General features: G+C 38.7%; 2 protein-coding genes across 9 annotated transcripts; one reads left to right on the top strand and one right to left on the bottom strand.

Moving 5' to 3' along the window:
* Positions 1-1,694: 1,694 nt before the first annotated feature.
* On the top strand, positions 1,695-5,941 carry LOC148843014 (ACT domain-containing protein ACR2-like). Of its 8 annotated transcripts, none has more exons than XM_088958047.1 (9): positions 2,275-2,416; positions 2,660-2,731; positions 3,319-3,370; positions 3,450-3,564; positions 3,713-3,780; positions 3,998-4,696; positions 4,829-4,933; positions 5,012-5,346; positions 5,784-5,940. In XM_088958047.1, exons 1-9 carry the CDS (start codon positions 2,403-2,405, stop codon positions 5,872-5,874), a joined length of 1,551 nt encoding a protein of 516 aa, XP_088814173.1. In that variant the 5' UTR covers positions 2,275-2,402; the 3' UTR covers positions 5,875-5,940. The 8 variants fall into 8 exon arrangements, with proteins under 8 accessions (XP_088814180.1, XP_088814173.1, XP_088814176.1 ...); XM_088958050.1 differs by having other exon boundaries at positions 5,774-5,894; XM_088958048.1 differs by having other exon boundaries at positions 2,307-2,426; positions 5,784-5,941.
* Positions 5,942-7,724: 1,783 nt separating this feature from the next.
* On the bottom strand, positions 7,725-20,956 carry LOC148843015 (uncharacterized). The gene is made up of 3 exons (XM_088958055.1): positions 19,957-20,956; positions 17,040-17,227; positions 7,725-8,543 (listed from the first exon to the last, which is right to left on the bottom strand). The coding sequence occupies exons 1-3, from the start codon at positions 20,504-20,506 to the stop codon at positions 8,019-8,021; spliced, it is 1,263 nt and encodes a 420-aa protein (XP_088814181.1). The 5' UTR covers positions 20,507-20,956; the 3' UTR covers positions 7,725-8,018.
* Positions 20,957-22,501: the final 1,545 nt, after the last annotated feature.

Consider the following 22,501-nt stretch of genomic DNA (forward strand, 5'->3'; position numbering starts at 1 on the left):
CCTTGGTTCTAAATATGAGAGAGAGTAGAGTAAATCCAAGTCTGTTATGTCGGTGCCTTGAATTTGAACATATCTCACTTTGTAGATATGTGGGATATTTGTTCATCCAGAATTGAAGGTTATCCGGAAATGGCAAGTCATCTGGATTTGCAGGTTATATAAAATTACAGGTTATTTCGGAATCACAAATGGGACTCGCAATAGGAATTTGCAAATTGTACCTTTCCTGGTTTAGTGAGAACTGACCCAATTTGGGTTTCTCATATAAATACCATTTGTATCTTGACAGGAAGTAATCTTGTATCTTCAGTAGGGCTGCATTTGAACCAAGCTCTAATCAAATAGTTTAAAGTTTGAATTCGATTAGGCTCAATTTGAGCTCAATTCTAATCAATTTCAATTGGAATCTTGAGGTAAGCTCTATTAGTTCTTTGAAGTTGATCAATAAAAAGTTTGGCTCAGAAGCTAGTAACACATACATACATTGTAGAACATAAAAATATAGTTTGCAATATATATTATAAAAGTATATTTTTATATTCTATATGTAATATATAAGAATATACTATAAATTATAAAAAATATATCATATATATAATTATAAAATACAAAAATATATTTATTTTCGAGCTTTTGAGTCGAACTCATCAAATATTAAATCGATCCAAGCTCGAACCTGGAAATAGAATTTTAATCAAACTCCAATCAGGAAATAGAGTTCGAATTGAACATAAACTCGAACTCGAACTGGAAGTTCAGCTTGGCTTCGCTCAATTGCACCCTTATGGCCTTATTCTTGAACACCAAGAAAGAGTGTACACGGGTGTATGTGTGAGATACAGAGAGGAGTTTCGGGTTTATTGGGAAAAAGGATTGGTAAGCTAGGAAGGCTGTGAGCGTTATTAGTGTAATCTCTGCTATGTTTTTTTAAGGGATTATTTCTTTCTCTAACGCCTGAAAGCATAGGATATAAACTGAGCTACGTAACCATATCTGATTACAATTGCTTTGCTTTACGGTTTTATTTTATTTCATTTTCTCTTTCTCAGTAGTTTTTCTTGTTCATAAGTTTCCGCGCAGCACATTAAATCACAATTGAGATAAACGGACAACTTTGGAAGCTGATAAGGTTGAAGGATGCAAGTCTCGAAACGATTAACAAAAGAAAAGAAAAATCTACCCGGAAACCTGGACGATTCTGGGCCCAGTTGGAAAATCCCCAACCAAATCCAACCTGTCAAAGTTGAGATGTTGGGTTTACAAAGGCTTGAGTCAACCCTACACACATTACACACAGAGAGAGCTGGAGAGACGGGGGGCCAAAGATGCTGGGTCTTCCCTGTTTTGGAAACATGTAAATATGTAACCCTCCCTCCTTAAGCAACTGAGTTCCTGAAGATAACGATTGAAGGCTTGAAGCCAGATCATTTTAGTCAAACGACAATCTTTCAATGTTCTCCTGAAAACTGGAGTAACATAATCCGGATTTACATGAACCCCGAAACGGGTTTATTGTCGGATTGAAGAAAAAGTCTTCCAGATAATGATTACGCGTATAACCAAAATCCTCTCCCACTGTCATCAAGTTGTTCCCACAGACGAGAAAGAGAGAGAGAGAGAGAGCGCAGGAGGAAGCCGAGGTCCTTATCCTCTTCCACTAGTCTGACCTGGTTAATGTGGTTGATACATGTTGATCATATTCGTGTCATCCTTTTTCTGCAGTTAAATCCTTTGAGCACGTTTCTCTCTATCTTCTTCTTCTTATCTATTCTGGGCACAGAAGTATATTAAACGGAATATGTGGTGAGCAGAAATTTCCTAACAGAGAAAAGCTAGCACCAACACCACCAGCAAAACTTGGAACTCACATCACTTGCTGCGTACGTACGAGTAATTTTCCCTGGAAATTTCTAAATTCCAGCCAAGCTCTCAGGTTAGGATAAAATTTCGGACTCTCTACTCCACCACATGCACCTAAGATTTCGGAATTTCAGGTAGAATTCCATCAAACTTGTCATCTCAAAACATGGTTTGGATTAAAGCCATGAAGAGAGAGAGAGAGAGAGAGAGAGAGAGAGAGAGATTCAGCTTTTCAGGTAAGATGGAAGGGATATCTGAGGATCTGACCAACGAGAGGATGACGGAATTGTGGCTTATAATTAGCGTTTGACTCGACACGTATACGTATCTTATTGAGTATTCTCCTCTGATTTTGTCAAACTAAATCCTTTGCCATGTGACGAGTTGTTTCTTATAAATTTAGAATCACAAAACCCCAAAATTTATTCCCCTCCACACATCACTCCTGGGGAGCAAGAAAAACCCACCAACCAACTCTTCTTCTTCAACGTACTCCTTCCACCTCTTCTTGGTTTCCATCTCTCGACATTGTTGGGTTGGTTATGAACGCTGGCAGGTAGGTACAGGTACCCCATACAATACAATACATTCATCATCTTGGCCACAAGCTCTCTTCTCTATCATCTCTATCTCTTTTGGTTGATATATTAATTCTTGTAATGGTAGGATTTTTTCTGATATTTCATCTTTGTTTTCGGTTCTAACTTTTGAATGGTGTTTGTTCCAGCAAACTTCCAATGCTTCTGAAGTTGGTGGTTTGGTTTCTTCTTTAGTAACATGAAATGTGGTTGTTTTGCAGAATGGAGAAAGTGTGCTGGCCTTATTTTGATCCTGAATTTGAGAACCTTACGGAGAGGATACATGGCCCCAGGTCAATTGCTGTCTACGTCAGCCTTAATTTGTTTCAGCTTTCACATACCATCAGCCACCACCTCCACCGTCTCTGCACCTGCACGCCTGTGTCCACTATCCACGACCCACCCTCTGATGGGACCCACCTGGGTTACGTAATTCTTTGGTTAACGATGATGACCACCTAACTTGTCTACTGATCAATCGGTGGACATTTCCCCATCTGATCGTGATGTTAAGCCAACCAGCCAAAAACCTTGTCCGTTGGCCAGATTATTGTTAATTTATTTGGGTTGACCACTATATCTCCGGAGATGTATCCGAGGGACACTGTTAGCAAATGTGCTTTGTATACAAACTTTGCGTGTGTGTTTAAAACGTGGTTTAATTGAGGGGTTAAATGGGTCATTGTGGGTCAGATTTGATTTAGTCAAAGATGGGGTGATTTTGGACATCTCCCAGTCTTTTGTTTGTGGTATTATCAATATATATCCCATATTAATGGACCCAGAGAACCATACTATAAATTTGTAGCCATTTTGTTTAGGTTTTAGGTGAACAAACTTGAATCATCACCTGCTGACAGTGAGTTTTGTGTTCATGCAGTTGCCAGGTTTGCATCGATAATGAAAGCTGTGAAGATTGCACTGTTGTCAAGGTGAGAGAGAGAGAGAGAGGGAAAGTTCTTTGTTGTGAAATCACTAAGCATGTTGTTAAGGGTGAAATTATTGTTTCAGGTAGACAGCGTGAACAAACAGGGCCTCCTCTTGCAAGTGGTGCAAGCATTGACAGACATGAATCTACACATCTCCAAAAGCTACATTTCCTCAGATGCTGGATGGTTCATGGATGGTAAGTGGCCCCACCCTTTGAATTTGATGGGCCCCATTTGGATTTTGACTCGGACCCATCCATATAACCAATCATAAAACCTGAACCATGTGCATATAGATGATAGTTATGGTCCATAAAACACCTTTCTTTTTCCTTGCATTTGCAGTGTTTCACGTCACAGATGAGCACGGGAGCAAACTCACGGATCAAAATGTCATAGACCACATCCAACAGGTATCCTAGTCTTCTACACCATAAACCGGGTCTATAAAAAAAGATCATGGTTTGTACACATGGCGACACGTGGATGGGTCGATGGTCGGTTCACTTGATCATATATAACATGATGAGAACCCCCTACTCCACAACCCCTCCTGTGGCAACAATATTCCTACGTGATTGGTCTCAGGTTTGATAATAATACCCCCCAACCCCATTCCAAACCATGCAGGCCATAGGGTCAATGAAGGATTCCGCTGGCTCCAGCCGGAGCCAGAATGGTGCAGAAGCAGCAGAAGCCACAGCAGCAGGGAGCGACACATCCACTGAGCACACGGCTATAGAGTTGACAGGGACCGACCGGCCTGGTCTCTTCTCTGAGATATCTGCAGCCCTGACCGACCTGGGGTGCAATGTCGTGGAGGCCCATGCCTGGAGTCACAACGAGCGCCTGGCCTGTGTGGCTTTAATCTCCGACGAGTCCACCGATAGCCGGATTGACGACCCTGGCCGGCTGGCTACCATTGAAGATCATCTCTCCACCGTCCTCGCTGCCACCACCAACAGCTCCGGGGCTAATGAAGAACAAGGAGTGAAGACAGCGGGTCTTCCCGGAGGAGGAGATGGTGCAACCCCAACAACAACCAATGTGGAGCGTCGGTTGCACCAGCTCATGTTAGCCGGCCGGGACTTCGATGGGCCACCGGGGAATTCGAGCTTGTCATCGTTCCCCTATTCCACCGAAGGTGAGGAAGAAGGGAAGAAGACCGTCGTGACGATAGAGAGATGTGATGAGAAGGGGTATTCGGTTGTGACAGTGGAGACTAAGGACCGACCGAAACTCATGTTCGATACGGTATGCACGCTTACTGACATGCAGTACGTGATTTTCCATGCTTCCATATCTTCTCATGGAAGTTCTGCATTTCAGGTATGTTTGCGCTAGCAAATCCTCAAGTATGTATAAATATAATCCCTTTCCTTTCATTCATTTCCTTCTGTTAGTGATCATGTTTTACACCAAATCTCTGTAGCATTATATTCTTCCATTGCCAATTTACAGGAATACTATATCCGGCACGTTGATGGGTACGCCCTGAACACAGAGAGCGAGAAGAAACGAGTCATAAAATGCTTAGAAGCAGCCATAGAGCGTAGGGTCTGTGAGGTGAGTGTGAGTGAGCATCTCATTAACCAATAATTAAGCTTGATGAGATGAAATTTACGTATTCAGTGATTTGAGCAGGGAGTCCGGCTGGAGTTATGCGCAAACAACAGAGTTGGGTTGCTCTCTGACATAACGCGGGTGCTGCGCGAGTACGGGCTTGCTGTTGTTCGAGCAGACGTAGAGACGCAGGGAGAGAAGGCCGTGAATGCGTTCTATGTGCGAGATATCTACGGCAACGAGGTGGACATGGAGCTTGTTGAGTCGTTGAAAAGAGAGATGGAATCACTAGCTTTGGAAGTGAAGAATGAAACTCACAGGCCAGGCTCACCTGAGAGACCCCAAAATCGTCTTTCTTTTGGAGACATGCTTAAATCCCAGCTTGAACGGTTCTCTCAAAATTTTATTCCCATTAGGTGAAATTAAGCTGTACATCGACCAGATTGCTTGCTGTATATATGTAGTTGATTAGTATCCAATAACTTCATCATCATCTATTAAGTAATTTTGTACATAAATGAATCAGCAGTGTCTTGGCATTTATGGTGGTATCTGTGTATATTGTTATGTGAGAAGCATGTCTGGTTGGAGAACCGTGAAACCCATTTGTGTCCATCGAGGGTTTTCTATCACTTGGCTTGTACATAATTAAATAAACATGCTTAATGTATTTGCATTTAGTGTGCTAGCCTTGTTAGATATAAATTTACTGTCATGGGATGCGGTTAGGTGAGAGTTTTAACTTCTAACTGTTCAGCTAGGAAGGCTCAAGGACGCTGTTGTAGGAATTGTATATATACTTGAATTGATTCTTTTATCTTCCTTTGACTTTATATCGTTTAGTTCTGTGCAGAGTTAACAAAAAAAGTTTCATTCCAGAAAAGCTGGATTACCATTTCTACGTTGCAAGGGAGTTGAGAAGATGGGCATTGAATCCAAAGTAATCAAGGGAGTCTTCACCAGATTCAAGCTTGTCCCTCTTGTGGAGGTTTGTAAATGAACCACAACAGAACAGAACAGGTATGAGTTGAAGTCGCCTAATTTAGGGGTGTTCTCCACCTGAATGTTCTTGCTTCTGAAAAATGCAATATCAGCAGTAAAAAGCAAAAATGCATTCATGGATGCGTGTAACCAAGAAAAATATTGATGATCATTTTTCCCCATCCCCCAAACTCATACCCCCCCCCCGTCCCAAACCAGCCAAACAACTTACCAAGTGGCACCTTCAATATGAGCTACTATTTAGTGAGTAGTACAGACACCAAAATTTCCTATACACCCTTTTACAACTACAGCTGCTCGTTTAAAGTTCCCAAGGGACACCCTAAGGCTGCAACTTGGGCCAGGTTGGCCCGAACCCAACCCTAACTCAATCCAAAAAAGTTGGGTTGGGTTGGGTTGATGTTCGAGTTAGGGTTAGGGTTGAAATTCATAAACTCGACATTACTTCGGGTTGGGTTAGGGTTGACCCCTTAGCCAATCCAACCCAACCCGAACCCGACTCTATAGTACATGTCATATATAAATATATGTTATATGTAATATATAACATACATTGACTTGTTTAGATGCATGATATTTGTATAATCCCCACCACATAGTATCATGTATTTCTTTTAAGATAATCACTTCACTTAATCCTAATCAGAAAGACTAAAACCTTAATAACATTATTTTATGTTTTTTGAAAATTTTATTCTTCATCCCCTCTATGCTGTTTGCCGCCCAAGAAAGATCTATCGTAAGTCATAACTCATAATAAACTATACTCATTTCTAACACTTGTTTTTCTGAATTTTGTACTAAAAGAACAAAAAAAAATAACGTCAACAAACAAATCTAATGAAACATAAGATTAATCTATGTAATAAAAGTTGAGTTAAGATCTAAAATCGAAAAATTCTACAAGGTTTTAAAGGATGGGAAGAGCGTTGGGTTGGGCTCAACCCGAAATTGACTTCAGGTTGGATTGGGTTGGGTTAGTGTTGAAGGAATTTAGTTAGGGTTAGGGTTAGGGTTGGGTTGGTCGGGTTGAAGGTCGGGTTGGCTTAAGGTTAGGGTTGGGGTTTAGAACTTAGGGTTGGGCTAGGGTTGGCCTCAACCCGACCTAACCCAGCCCGGCATGCAGCCCTAGACACCCCATTCCCAACCCACATTTAAATGGATTAGATCCAAAAATAAATACAAATACCAATATAGAAACAAAGGTGAACTAAATTCATTCAAGCAGAATCTCCATCAGAGATCCATAATATTGCATGCTTAGCAAATAATGTCAACCAAACCACTAGAGGAAAACATGTTTTTGAAAGCAGAAATTCAAGAACACTTTCTGTTCAGCTTTGGAAACAAGAAATACACTACAAAAACAAAAAACATGTCTTTTTTTTTCTGCTTTTGTTTTTGGAACCTTTGTTTTGGAAGGTTCTGTATTATTTCGAAGCAGGTGCAGGTATGGGACCTTTATTTTTGGAACTCAAAAAATGTTCACATTGGAGAAACACCCCCATACTAGTTTAAAATCAAATCAATTACATTTGTCATGCCAATGAGAAAAACAGTTCAGAAAAAAAAAATTATGTACCAAGGAAAAGCATCATATGATTCTAACTCTAAATGTTAAACATTGCCAAACCGATGAAATGCTTATTTGGAAGTTCCTGGAATCAATTCTCTTTCTGGTAAAATCAATTGATTGGTCAAATGTTTTCACCTATGATTAGACAGCAAAATCAAGTAACATACACGAGGGCCAGAAAGAGGAAAAAGAAACAGTGAAGTCGAGACAACCATCAGTAGCAAATTATCTACATTTATATATCTCATGGAGTGTTCATCAAACAATGGCAATTGTCCTTTCAGGCTTCATGTTTCAGCCATGACGACCAGAGGATCAAAATATACACAATAAACAGATGTGGCAAAGGACAACGATGGTGAGACCCATCACAGTAACAATGGTGATTGATAACGTGGATATCTATTGATTATTAATTTAAAAGCAGGGGTTTATTTTGCATATTGAAAGGTAGTTTCACGGCATAGAACTTTACATAAACTTGGCAACAGAAGCTGTCCCAGTACTGACTCAATCAAAATCATCAACATTAAGCCAGTCACTGGATTCACCTTCTGAATCTTTCTCATGGGAAGTTAGTCGGACTGCATTTTTCCAGCTACCCTGAGTGCCAGAATTATCATTCAGTTGAATCCATTCACTTGAGCCTTTGGGGGAAGAAGCTCCCACCACCTGTATTGAACTTGAACTGGGTTGTCTTCTAGGAACATCATTGTCATCATCATCATCCTCTAGATCACTGAAAGAGACATCTTCCTCATTTCCAAGCTGTTTCGGGGCATCAACAGAAGTGCCTGTTCCATCATCTTCTTCTAACCATTGTTCAGCATTCTCATGTTCATCAGTGTCTACCTGGAGTGCTGCATTTGCAGTCTCAGCCAGAGACTCCTTTTCCTGAACTTCGTTGTTCTCTTCTTGGATGGTACAACCCTCATTACTCACCTCTACATGAGAATCATCATTTTTTGGGTTTTCTAATTGTGTATTCTTCCTAGCCTGAAGCTCCTGCAATAGCCTCTCTATTGTTTCCACAATCTACAAGTAGAAAAACCTGAGATATTTATTTATGATATAACAGTGAAACATTCATGTGCACATCCTAAATAAAAAAGCAAGGAAAATAAAAAAATTATGTAAAAAAATTAAACGAGCTTTTATTGGTGTAGCAAATAAGTTTGGACAACCTGATTTGATATAAAAACTGTAAAAGAAAGAGAAGAAAAGGTTTCAGCTGAGAAAGAGAGAGAAGAGATATAGAAGAGAACGGGAGAAGCTCAAAATTAGGTCTGGCCGCCCCTTTCATTAGATTATATACTCGTAAATAAAAGAGAGTACAAAAACAAGTATGCCCTTAGTAAGTCAGCCACTTGTGAGAACTTAAAAACACTCTTAACTTAAAACATAAACTAATGGGCCCAAGGCCCAATAACTCCCTAACTATGCTATACATGGTTTTAAAAACGAACTGGTTAGGGGTCCGATTACCGGTTCGAACGGTCGGACCATTCAACCCGAATGGTCGGCCCGTTTTGACAAAAAAAATTTAAAAATTTGGAAAACGGTCAAAACCGTTCGAACGGTTAACCGGCCGATTCAGCGGTTTGCTGACCAAAATCAATGGTTTTGGAGGAAAACAGAACCGGTCAAGTGACCGGTTTCTGGTTTTCCGGTCCGACCGTCCGGTCCGGTCCGGTCCGGTTTTGAAAACAATGATGCTATGTAAATAAAAAACATGTTATATCAGCCCAAGACTCAACACTCCCCCTCAAGTTGGGAATAAATGTCGCACATTACCAACTTGCGTAAATCATGCTCCACTTTGTTTCTTGTAACTCCTTTTGTAAGAACATAAGCAATCTGCAAGTCAAATGCAACATATGACAAGCAAACTTCTCCGGATGTCACCCTTTCCTTACAAAAGTGTCTATCCACTTCTATATGCTTCGTCCTATCATGCTGAACTGGGTTGTGGGCAATGTTAATTGCTGCTTGATTGTCACAATATATCATCATAAGTTTTTCAGCCTCAACTCCAATCTCCCCTAACAAGGAATGGATCCAGATGAGCTCTAAAACATCATGTGCCGTGGCTCTGTATTCGGCTTCTACACTTGACATTGTCACAACTATCTGTTTCTTTCTCTTTCATGAAACTAAATTACCACCAACAAGAGTACAAACTACTCCTAATGTAGATTTCCTGCATCTAAACACCCTGCCCAAACAACATCTGTGTAAGCCCCTAACTTCAACTACCCATGGTTAGCAAATAATATGCCTCTACCGGGGTGTCCCTTCAAATAGGAAAGTATCCTGTCGATAGCCTCCCAATGCTGAACTCGTGGGGCATGCATGTATTGACTCACCACACTCACTGCATAACAGATGTCTGGTCGTGTCATACATAAGTATAGCAACTGCCCCACAAACCTCTGATATTTTCCAACATCCTTCAGTAGTTAACCCTCTAAAGCACTTATCCTGTGGTTCTGGTCAATAGGTGTATCAACTACCCTTGCCCCAAGTTTTCCTGTCTCCTGTAGTAGATCTAGAACATACTTCCTCTATGAGATGAAGATCCCATGCTTAGACCTTGCCACTTCAATGCCCAGAAAGTACTTCAGCTCCCCAAGATCCTTAATCTCAAACTCTTTGTATAGATTCTTCTTCAAGGTACCAATCTCACTCAAATCATTTCCTATGACTACAATGTCATCCACATACACTATCAAACCTGACACTAATGATCCCCTCCTCTTCACAAAAAGAGTATGATCAGATTGAGTTTGAGTATAGCCAAATACAACTAATAAACTTCTAAGCCTATCAAACCAAGCTCTGGGTGATTGTTTTAAACCATATAGAGACTTCTTTAACCCGCATACATTTCCTTTTTCCACATTATTGTAGAAGCCAGCTGGAAGGTCCATATACACCTCCTCCTACAAGTCCCCATTGAGAAAGGCATTCTTCACATCAAGTTGGAAGAGTGGCCAAGAGTATGTAGCTGCTAGTGATAGAAGAATCCAAACTGAACTCATCTTTGCCACTAGTGCAAAAGTTACCAAGTAATCTATGCCATAAGTTTGAATATACCCTTTTGCAACCAGCCTCACCTTGTACCTTTTTATACTCCCATCAGCCTTGCACTTTTCACTGTATAAACCCATTTGCATCCAACTTGACTATAGTGATGGTTCCGACCCCAAAGAAGCCTCCAACATCTTCTCCCCCGGATCTCATTTCTCCTATAAATTTGTTTTCAATTCCACAACCCTCCATAACTCCCAAAATAGATTAGGAAATCAATTTGAGATGAAAAGAAAGGTATTTATCTCCTTTAGAAACCTCAAACACCCTCTTGGAACCCTAGAAGCCCTTCCCTTCAAAGCTTCCTTTTTTCCGTGGGAGTGAGAGAAGAGAGAGAAGAGGTTGTTGCTCCCTCTAGAGACCTCCAAAATGGCTAGGACTTGAACCACCCGCTTCAGAAAACATCAAGGAACCCTAGAGTGCCACTTCATAGGTCAAAATTCAAGAGTCCTACTAAAACAGGACTCTCCCCCTTTCTCTAGTTCTTCCTGCTTTTGGTGTAAAACCCTAGACCAGTTACAAGGGATTGCAATTTGACCAAAAAATCCAAAAATTGGGCTTACCTAAAGTTTTCGATCAGCCCTTTACCTTATCATGCAGTCAGTCGATCTAGGGCTACATGATGGAGCAACTCAAGAAATCTTTAAACTTGCTCCGATACCAAGTAAAAAAGTTTGGACAACCAGTTTTGATATAAAAATCTTAAAATTAGGTCTAGTCGCCCCTTTCATTAGATTATATACTCATAAATAAAAGAGAGTACAAAGACAAGTATGCCCTTAGTAAGTTGGCTACTTGTGAGAACTTAAAAACACTCTTAACTTATAACATAAACTAATGGACCTAAGACCCAAAACTCCCTAACTATGCTATGTAAATAAAAAACATGTTATATCAACCCAAAACTCAACAGGTGTGATGGGGAAATTTTGACTGATAAGCATGAAAAAATGGGTTTGAGTTTGAGAGCAACCACTTGGTGCTAAACTGCCAGACATGAGGCCAATATCCAGCCCACCCCTCATAACAACAATCCCCTTAAAAAAATGTTGTTATTATTGTTGTATTAATGAAGGATTTGAGTTAATGAACCATCAAAAAAGGGTTCTTAAAAATGAAAAAAGTATTCGGATATACATCTGACTCTCTGTAGAAAAGGATCATTCAAAATATCAACAACAAGACCATGTTAACTAACTACTTATGCAAAGTGGAGCATGGAGAAAACATGAGCCATGGGAAATCCATGTTTACCCACACAGATGAACAAGGTATCAACTATCAAAATGCAAGTTATACTGGAAAATGAAAATTGAAGGATCCAGGATCCAATACAATATGGAAACCTTGTACAGGTAACCAGGTATCATATTGGTCATATTCTTTTATCCTCTATGGGCATAAGATGGTTAAGATAGTTGTCTATCCATCTCCACTGATCAAGAAAGAAAGGGGGTATCCAGAAAACCAACCCATCTACTAAGAATTTGCTCATCCAGGAGTATGAATGAAAGCCCCCCCTGCCCACCACCACCAAACACTCGCATTCCACCCCCCAAAGGATATGCTTTTCTTGCCTTCTATTCCTACTTTGGTCATTTACCCATAAAGAGAACCCTTTATGGAGAAAAAGGATTCATATATCCGGCCCCAAGGAGTTAACAAATTGTGTGTGTGTGTGTGTGTGAGAGAGAGAGAGAGAGAGAGAGAGAACCAGGAACAGAAACAGATGCTAACAAAAGTAGGAAGGGACTGTTTGGGGCTTAAGAGATCTTCTTAATAAGGTGGTTTGGTTAACAAGGAATATGATAGTGAGGATCCAATGGGTAAGAAGATCGGCTAATGAGATGGTTGATTGTCTTGCAAAACAAGGGGTTAACAAGGATTCTCTGTTTTGGGCAGCTTTAAAATTGTGCATTATCTCTCTACTAGTGGTTACTTGGTTTTTCATGTAGTTCTAATATTTTTTAATAAGAGTAAGGCTGCACTTCGAGCCTCTCTCTGGGCTTATTTGCAATAGATCCATCTTTTGATTAATGAATTAAATTTCAATTATCAAAAATAAGTAGAAAGGGACTTATAGGTGGAACCGGACCAATTCTAGGAAGAAATAAGAGGGGAATTGCATCACCTTATGTCACCACCACCACCACCACCAATCACTCACATTCCACCCCCCAAAGGATATGCTTTTCTTGCCTTCTATTCCTATTTTGGTCATTTACCCATAAAGAGAACCCTTTATGGAGAAAAATGATTCATATATCCGGCCCCAAGGAGTTAACAAATTGTGTGTGTGTGTGCGTATCTATGTATGTATGTACGTGTGTGTGTGTGTGAGAGAGAGAGAGAGAGAGAGAAAGAGAACCAGGAACAGAAACAGATGCTAACAAAAGTAGGAAGGGACTGTCTGGGGCTTAAGAGATCTTCTTAATAAGGTGGTTTGGTTAACAAGGAATATGATAGTGAGGATCCAATGGGTAAGAAGATCGGCTAATGAGATGGTTGATTGTCTTGCAAAACAAGGGGTTAACAAGGATTCTCTGTTTTGGGCAGCTTTATAATTGTGTATTATCTCTCTACTAGCGGTTACTTGGTTTTCCATGTAGTTCTAATATTTTTTCACAAGAGTAAGGCTGCACCTCGAGCCTCTCTCTGGGCTTATTTGCAACAGATCCATCTTTTGATTAATGAATTAAATTTTAATTATAAAAAATAAGTAGATAGGGACTTATAGGTGGAACTGGACCAATTCTAGGAAGAAATAAGAGAGGAATTGCATCACCTTATGTCACCTGTGGAATCACACAACCAAAAAGAAAGAGATGGCATATGTCTTGGACTGATGTTACTCTTTTTCCCCCTTCAATAACATTTTTTTCCAATTTAGTATTTAAAAGAGAACTATGCAGCTGTTAACTCCAATGTACATGTTTTTTTTAAATCATGATGCTTACTTGTATTATAATGTAATAAAGAGAAAATAGAAAAGGTACACAAGGAGTATATTGAAGGGGAAGGGAGGAAAGGGGGAAAAAAAGAGAAGCCTTTTTTGGATGAATAAAGAAAAACTTTATTACTTCAGAACTTAATAGAGAACTTTAAACTCGTACAACAGCCCTTGGAGAGGCGAGACCTGCAGCCTCTCCCAACTGATTACAAGGAAACTAGAAAGAAGAAAACATGCATTACAGCTGAGCCCAAAACAAGACTTCCATATTTGTCCCTTTCTTAGCTAAACTATCAGCGAAAGCATTTGCTGATCTCCCCACCCATTGTATAAGAACAGACATAATCCTTGTCAACCACTTAAGTTTTTTTATTTCATTCTTGTAGGGCCATATAGTATCCTCAGGGTTCTTCAACCACCTCACTACCACCTTTGAATCCCCTTCAATAGTTGCCCTACACCCAGTTGATTTCATTCTTGTAGGGCCATATAGGTGCCCTACACCCAGTTGATTTGCAAATTGCACTCCTTGAGTTCCATGGTCTTTAACCAATGGATTGCTTGATTCAACACACAATCCTTTAAATCTTGGCTACTCCTCTCTTTCTCTTGGAATATTTTAGCACTCCTTTCTTCCCAAATTGTCCACATCAAGCCTGCTCTAGCACATCTCCAAATGAGTTTCCCTCTTTTTTTCCAAATGAAGGTAGAAGGGCTAAAGATCATGCTTACTTCTGCTGGCATGTTCCACCTACACCCAAATAACTAAAAAAACCAAGCCTGTAATTTTGCAAAAAAAGGACATGACGGTAGTAAATGGTAATAATCCTCCCCATGAACTCTACTAACAGTACACCAGTTGGGTGAGATACAAAGGAAGGGTCTTCTCTTTTGTAGATTATCTAAGGTATTCACTTTCCCATGATACAGTTAATGACATACCTGAGGAACTGAGGAAGAACACTATGAATAGCTTTCCATGAAGTTGCCAAAGTAGCCCGCATTCATTCTTTGAACTCCCATGAATACTTCCTACCACTTCATGCCATAGCCTCTCTCTCTCTCTCTCTCTCTCTCTCTCTCTCTCTCTCTCCAAAGGCCACCATCACAACCACTTCCCCAATAAAGCTTGATTTTTCTTAACCACCTTTCCTAATCCCAAACCACCCACCCTCCTCTTTGTTTCTACAAACAACTTCCCACTTCAACAAATGGTCCTTTTTTCCTTGTCCCAGTTCCCAAAGGAAATCTTTCATTAGTATCTCTAGCTTCTTTGCTTCCCTAGGTGGTATCCTAAAGACAGACAGAAAATAAGTATGTATGTTCACCAAAATAGCTCTTATCAAGGCGATCCCACCACCCAAGGAAATGTAGTTCTTCTTCCACGAGGCTAGTCTCTTCTCTCAAGATTTTCTATCACTAGAGTCCAAAACCTACTCTCCCTAGAGTTTGCCCTAACGAAATTCCTAAGAAAGAGATAAAACACTCAAGACACTCTATAATAGTCTCGACCTCCTATTCGTCAAATTGATACCCGTAACCCGCTATACAACTCTTTTCCAAATTTATTTTCAAATTGAAAATTCTCACAAATCCTCTAATCAACTCCTTTAAATGTGCTACCTTCTCGCTAGCACCCCCATCATGAAAAATCATCAAGTCATCTGCAAACTGAAGATGGATGAATGGGCTCCGATTTCTACCTGACCTCCAACCCTTGATAATATCTTCCCTATCAGCCTTACCACCTTAGTGATGATTCTACTAAGAACATCAGTTACTAGGGTAAAAAGGAAAGGTCGAAAGTGGGTCTCCTTGCCTAACACCCTTACAAGCTAGAAAGAAATCATTCACCACTCCATTAACTAAGATTGAGTAGTGGCAGGTACTAACACACCCAAACATCCATCTACAACACCTCTCTCCAAACCCACAATTCCTCAACACCTCTGAAAGGGGCCTTTTCAAGATCCAATTTACAAACAAAACCGCTTTTTCCAAACCTTCTCATCTCCTCCATACATTCATTAGCAATCAAGATTTGCTCAATTATTTGTCGCCCTCAAATAAAAGTCCCTTGGGCTTGGCTGATGATAGAGGGAAGAACTTCTTTAATCCTCAAAAAAAGCACTTTAACCAAGATTATGTAAATACTTGTCACCAAACTAATTGGCCTAAAATCTTTTGGGTGGCTAGCATCAAGCTTCTTAGGTATTAGAGCCAAAAAAGTAGCATTAACTCCACGTCTTACTATGTGCTTATTTGCAAACTCCTTAAAGACATCACACAAATCATCTTTTATTATCTCCCAACAATCTTGATAGAAATCCATTGTGAAACCATCTGGGCCCGGAGCCTTAGCTCAGTCCATTAAAAGAACTGCTTGTTTAATCTCTTCTTCCTAAAAATTCCTTTCTAACCACCTAGCCTTTTCCTCAGCAAACCTTGGCCAATCCACCCCTTCCACTATTGGTCTCTCATCCAAAGGCCTTCTAAAGATGGATTTGAAGTGGTCCACAAACTTCTTGGCAATCTCATCCTGATCGGTAATCACCTCCTCTTCTACCTCTAGTTTGGTTAGAAAACTCTTCCTCCTCCTTCAATTTGTACCAATTAATGCACTCCACCACTCCATTTTATTCACAAAATCCGGATGAATGCCACATATTTTCAAATCTGAAAGGTCTAGGTCCAGTAACAAAAGACTCCACATCTATTTTGATAGGACAGTGGAGTAACAAAAGAGAAGCCTTTCAAAATACATGTGTTACCCATCTGTTGTTATCTTTATCATTAATTCATGATATAAACAAGGGTATCTCTTGAAATCATTGCCTCACAAACAACACACACAGACACCCTGTTTATGTGCCTTAAATGTATAAGAAGAAAAAGTGGTTACTATAGAGAAGTTAAATGGATACATCCATAGTTCTCTCATTGCAACCATGATCTGTATTTTCTAATATAAGCCCATACTGATCCTAGTTTCCACTGGACTTATTGAACAAAAGCAACTGTTAATAGACTATAGAGTGTTCCATCTATAGAAAATAGAAGACAAAGTGGTATCTGGCAATACAATTAAAGCTAATTGTGTCCAGCTGCAGTCTTTGGATATACACCTATTCTACAATATATGGTACATAAACATACTTGCACAACAACAACCGGCTCCCCCCCCCAAAAAAAAAAAATTAAAATAAATAAATAAATAAATAAAGACAAAAATAGACATGCAAAGATAATGATTGTTTCAAGTTCATAGATTTGCAGTACAATTTCTTCCATTTTTTTTGTTATAATAATATACATGCCAACCTATAATACCTAGACATGACATGCATGGACATGGGTGTAGAAAGAGTCGAACATGAAGTGGGCACTAAAATGAACTTTCTAACACAACATAGCACCCAATTACAATCATCTATACAAAATACTTGCCAACTGCAATAGAAAAAAAAAATGTATGACCAGAGAAGTCTTGCCTGGGCTGTTGATAGAAGTCTGCGGTCATCCTCATTGATCCTTGGGTACAACATAATGAAATAGATCATCCAAAAGTGACCCTCATTCATATGACTTGGGCAAAGCCTAGTCCTAAGAGCTGCCAAGCTTGGTGTGAAGTGTTCAACAGTTGAAGCATGTTCTCTTTGAATATCAGACATATTGAAATCTGCCAGAGTACATGTCAAATTTATAAGTATATCAACAAAATAACAAGTGGCACATTTCGTTGAAGTATTTAAGCTTGATAGCCAAGAAAAATACAGAACAAAGTTCTACAAGATTCACTACCAATCAAAAAGAAAGTAGTGCTAGATTCACTGTGAGAAAAATACACATGTAGCATAAGTTCAAAAAGCATATGATTGTCAATTGCCAAACATTATGACTTTTTGCAATAGAAACTATATGTAGTTTAACATCTGTATGGTTATCCAAAGTTAGATGCTGACTAAAATATAATAATAGTTATTATAATACAAAGAAAATGGACAATAGAAAGAAAAATTGGCACTATTATAAAATCTCTAATGAGTAGTTTAAATGGACAATGCAAAAGGATAGCAACAAAAACATAATCCTAACAGTTTTCATTTCAATAATCTAATCCCAATAGTATCTTACCCATGATCACAATGATTCTAACCCATTATTGTTGATACGATTTATCTCATGTTAGATCACAATGATTCTAACATGTAAAAAAGAAAAGAAAAAAAAAACAACTCAAGAAATACTGATGTAGGTGGCCATCAGGCTACCAGTAACCTCCTTAAATTGTTAAAATTATGAACTTATGTGTTTCACATCTGGTCTAATATTAGAATTCAAATGCTTTGAATTCTTAGATTACTGGAACTTTTCCAATGAAATATGTTAAATACATGAGTTTTTTTAACCCCTCAAATCAAGATCTAAATTACTAAATAATAAGCAATTCCCAAAAACTAGAACTTTGACCATTTTTGTCCTACATCAAGAATACAAAGTCCTACTTTTATGTCAGTATGAACATGGAACTCTATACTTAGAAAGGGTTTAATATCTTAACATCAAGTTACAGAACCTAGTGCAACAAAGTTAGACAAACTTTGAAGTTTGAATAGAGAAGCCAGATGATCTGTTTTGGGCTACCTTATAATTGTAATTCAGGCTATAATGTGCTTAATTGCTTTGCTCTAAGGGAAGCTGGGGAGGTAACATCTCATGCTTCCTTTTAGGCTGATTGTACACTTTTTCTATTCTATGCTTAATAAAATACCACTCATTTATCAAAAAAAAATGTTTATAATTAGTAAAGTTGATGGTTATTCATCAAAAAAAATTAAGTATCACGTTTCCTGGCTTTCCACTCAATGCAAGTATGCAGGAATAGCATAAAACATAGAAAATTTTTAAAATCTCAAACCCAATTACAAACTTTAGGTTAACAAACATAATATATTCAATGGAAGAAGGTTTCCCAGATTGTTTTGTTTTTATTTCCATTTATATTTTTGTTTTCAAAAGGAGATTACCCATATAATGGGAAACATAGGAAGTTAATCTAAAATCTGGGATTTAGCAGGTGTAAAATGCGGCCTTGCCTTGGTATCAATGCAAGTCAATCGTTTGTTAATTAGATATCTAAAGCAACTAGGCTGGCATGCATGATCCTGGATCAATGAGCACTGTCTTATCTCACTTTTGTGTGGGATAAGTTGTACAGGAAACTGAAATATCCACTCACTGATGGTATTGTGGTAAGAAATTTAAGGTTCTTGATAGTTGATCTACACTACCTTTTTGAGCTTTCTTAAAGAAACCTCATGATCGAGTGAGAAATAACGATGAAAAGTGAGGTGTATGATGGAACCCTAATGGAGGTTATAACAATGAAATGGGAGTTCAAAGTTTTAAAACATTACATTATTATTTTCTGGTCAAGCCTTCTCTCCAACAGGGAAGCAATAAGTGAGAAAAGTACTAATTATATTACATATTTAAATGTCTTGGGTGGTAAATAATTTAATTGCTAACCAATATGATCATGGTTACAGGTTAGTGTGATAGAGTAGTTAATATTGTTAATAGAAAAAAAATGCTCAGATCTGCAATGCCCTGACAGGGATAGGCATTTAATGAAGTGAAATATTAGCCTTACTAAAAGTGTTAGTAACTTTCTATCTATTCTTTCAATATTTATAATACTTATCCAACTTGTAATGGTCCGATACATAAATTGTGGTTCACTATTCCTCTCTATTAAGAGTCATATCGTTGGTTAAGAGCCCGAAAACCCATATTGGTAGTCTGGAACCCTTTGATGGGCTGGTTGAAATTTGACCTTCCAAGCACTTAAAGCAGAGACAGACAATACATAAGCCCTCCTCGACCCAAATAGGCAGAGAATGATAACATTCTTAACCTCTTTCAATCTCCCTACAGCAGCAGAAGCACAATTTAGGTTCCAAAACTCTGCAGATGAGTACTATCCAGAAAAACAAAAAAACCTTTGCAGTTGAGTCCACTTCTCAATAAAATTCTTGGATAGTATATTTAACTGTACAAACATAAAGGGTGGCTCCAACATTAAGTACAGCTAAAATAGATAAAGACTGTGGGTTTTACGATTTGAAATGTTAAAAATATTTTTAGTAGGATTTCACAAAACATGACAAACATCAACAAACCAAAAGAGTCACTTTACGGGCTCATCAAGAAACCATTTTTAACAAGGAAAATCAAAGTTTCAATATCTCAATTCTCACAAATCTTAATATTTAGCTAGTAATAATGACACCGATAATAAATAAAGAACCCACTAATTAAAACAGCAAAAAACGCATAACTGAACCAGCATAAAAGCAATTGCTGACTGAATTCCGTAAAAGAACAAACAGGGCATAATTTGATTACCGTTACTGATCGACAACGGGAAATCAACCCAGAATTCTGGTCTCATGGACATCTCTTGAGCGAACTCCAAAACCTCATCCGTAACCCCAACAATGCCATCACCATCACCACCCCCATGATCCTCCCCAGAAGACTCATCTCCATCTCCGCCCTCTTCATCTTCCTTAAGCTGTAACAGATTCGAGGCTAACTTAGAGATCTCATTAACAGCCTTATTGGTAGACAGCAGAGAAAGCCCCCATCTGAAGCTACCACTGATCTCTGCAAAATCATTACGAATGCCGAGAAACGTCTGGGAAGAAGAATCAGAGGATTCGGCGGCGTCGGAGGAAGAGTCGGTAACTGGCGGAGGAGCGAGGAAGGACGCCACACCCCATAGCTGTCGGCCAATGGTTTTTCCAAGCTCTGATAAGTCCTCTTTCACTCCCCCGACATGAGAAGAGCTCTCTTCTTCTTCTCCTGCAACCTTTTCTTCTTTATTTACTGCATCCTCTTCATCCGATTCCTGCGATTTGAAGGGATTTGGGAGTGAAATTGAAAGCCAAGACATCCTCGAGGCTACGGAGCTTCAGAGAGACCGAGAAAGAGAAGAAATAGAGAGAGAGAGAGAGAGAGAGAGAGAGAGAGAGAGAGAGAGAGAGAGAACACGACGAGGTCGAATCGAACAAGGGCACTGTTTAGGCCGCCTTTTTCCTATTGTCTTTCTCTTTCTTCCGTTTTAGTTCATCTCTTTTTATGAGGTGAGATTTTTTTTCTTTCGATTTTTCATTTTGTTTTTATATAGAGAGGCCGGTAAACGAGAAACCCTTTGACTAAAAAAGTTCCTTAAACTTGATTGAATTACATCAACCGATCAACGGAGGAGGCCAGTAAACGAGAAGCCCTTGACCTCTCTCTCTCTCTACATTTCATGAGGTTGATGGATCAAGGTCATCCTCGTCTTTTAATCCAGACCAGAACCCTAGTTTATTGAGAGTTACCCAAAAAAACAGAGTAGAGAGAACAGAGTAATTTGAGAGCATGGAAGTGAATTTGACAGAAGAAGGCAAGATCTCAAAGCTTTACAGAAATTGTTAACAGCTGAACTGAATGGCTTGTTGTTTTTATCTCAAGTTACTAAAGGAAATTGTAAGCTTCTTATTGGCTGAATCTGAAATCGGGTTGATTACTGTACCATATTATAATGTTTTACTATCTAATTGGTTTATCCACCGAAAGTAAAACTGTAAGTTATTCGGTTCAACTTCAACTACTTCTGATGCTATGAATTGCTCTCTATTTGGGCTTACTTTTAATCTTTATTTATTCAAGAAAATAAAAATTGTACAAAGTGACTTCAACTTTAAGAATTGAGACTTAGCTAATAAATCATTGTAAAGTTATGCAAGCTGAACTTTGCAAATGGGTCCATTCCAATTTTTCCCGAGTTGTAATACTCCAATAAATCATTTATGGCAGTGTTTCTCCGAGGCATTCCACCATGTCCATGTGACTGTGTCATGTAGGCGTATTACTCTTATTTCTTGTTTAATTGAGTTGCTTTGAGCTGAATTCTGTGAGAATAATCTTTGAATACAATGCCATTTTGATATTTCTTTTTAGTTTTTACCTTTTTTTTTTAAGATACCATTCATTGATCTTAAATGGGTCGGTCATTTGGGCTTCCGAGTTTTGATGACCTACCCTATCCCTAGTTCTCCTTTGCTGGAGAAAGGCTCCAGTTTGGAATTTTCACCACATGGTAGGGTTGTTTACAATTCGGGTTGGGTCGGTTTATTGAGATTTTTCCAATCGATCTGACCTGATCGGATTACCTAAGATGGAAATCGAAATCGATCCAATGTTAAGCAAAACCGACCTGGTCGATTTATTGAGGTTTTTCATCCATGCCCCCCATGGCCACTTAGTTTTCTGGAAATATATTTAAAATTGAAATATGTATTTTAGAAATATATATATATATATATATATATATATAAATAAAAATATACATACAAATATATTGGAATATATATTTTCAGATATTTCAGTTTTTAGTTAAGTAGGAACTAAGTCGTTCGATTCAAGTTGGTTTCGATTTTCACACAAGAAAACCGAAACCGATCCGAACCATCGGTTTATGAATTTGTACAACCCGAAACCGACCGATGCTAATAAAAACCCGACCGACTCAGGTAGGGTCAGTCCGGATTGGTCAGGTTGGTCGGGTTGGGCCTTCTTATGAACAGCCCTACCACATGGGAAGATGCCTTAGACGAAACATGTATTAAGAAGCTCGAGTCTATTAATAATTATAGACCAATCATTTTGTGCAATGTTATTTACAAAATGATTTCAAAAATTCTGGTGAATAGAATCAAGTCTTTCCTTAATTCAATTATATCGCCTTTATCATAATGTTTTTATTCCAAATAGACAAATTAATGCAGCAACAATTTTTATTGCCCATGAGTTTTTTCACTCTATCAAAAAAAAAAGACAGCTTGAGAATTATAGCTTGTAAACTTAACATGAAAAAAAGCATACAATAAGCTTGAGTGAGATT

The sequence above is a fragment of the Nelumbo lutea genome, chromosome 8, assembly GCF_056320005.1.
Source record: "Nelumbo lutea isolate HS-2025 chromosome 8, American lotus-T2T, whole genome shotgun sequence".
NCBI classification, from domain to species: domain Eukaryota; kingdom Viridiplantae; phylum Streptophyta; class Magnoliopsida; order Proteales; family Nelumbonaceae; genus Nelumbo; species Nelumbo lutea.

Coding starts and splice junctions, on each gene's coding strand:
- LOC148843015 (XM_088958055.1), bottom strand. CDS start 20,506: ATGTCTTGGCTTTCAATTTCACTCCCAAATCCCTTCAAATCGCAGGAA. Junction 17,228..19,956: donor CCCGTTGTCGATCAGTAACG/GTAATCAAATTA, acceptor GTACTCTGGCAG/ATTTCAATATGTCTGATATT. Junction 8,544..17,039: donor GACTTCTATCAACAGCCCAG/GCAAGACTTCTC, acceptor TTCTACTTGTAG/ATTGTGGAAACAATAGAGAG.
- LOC148843014 (XM_088958047.1), top strand. Junction 3,781..3,997: donor TCATAGACCACATCCAACAG/GTATCCTAGTCT, acceptor CAAACCATGCAG/GCCATAGGGTCAATGAAGGA. Junction 5,347..5,783: donor CAAAATTTTATTCCCATTAG/GTGAAATTAAGC, acceptor AGTTCTGTGCAG/AGTTAACAAAAAAAGTTTCA.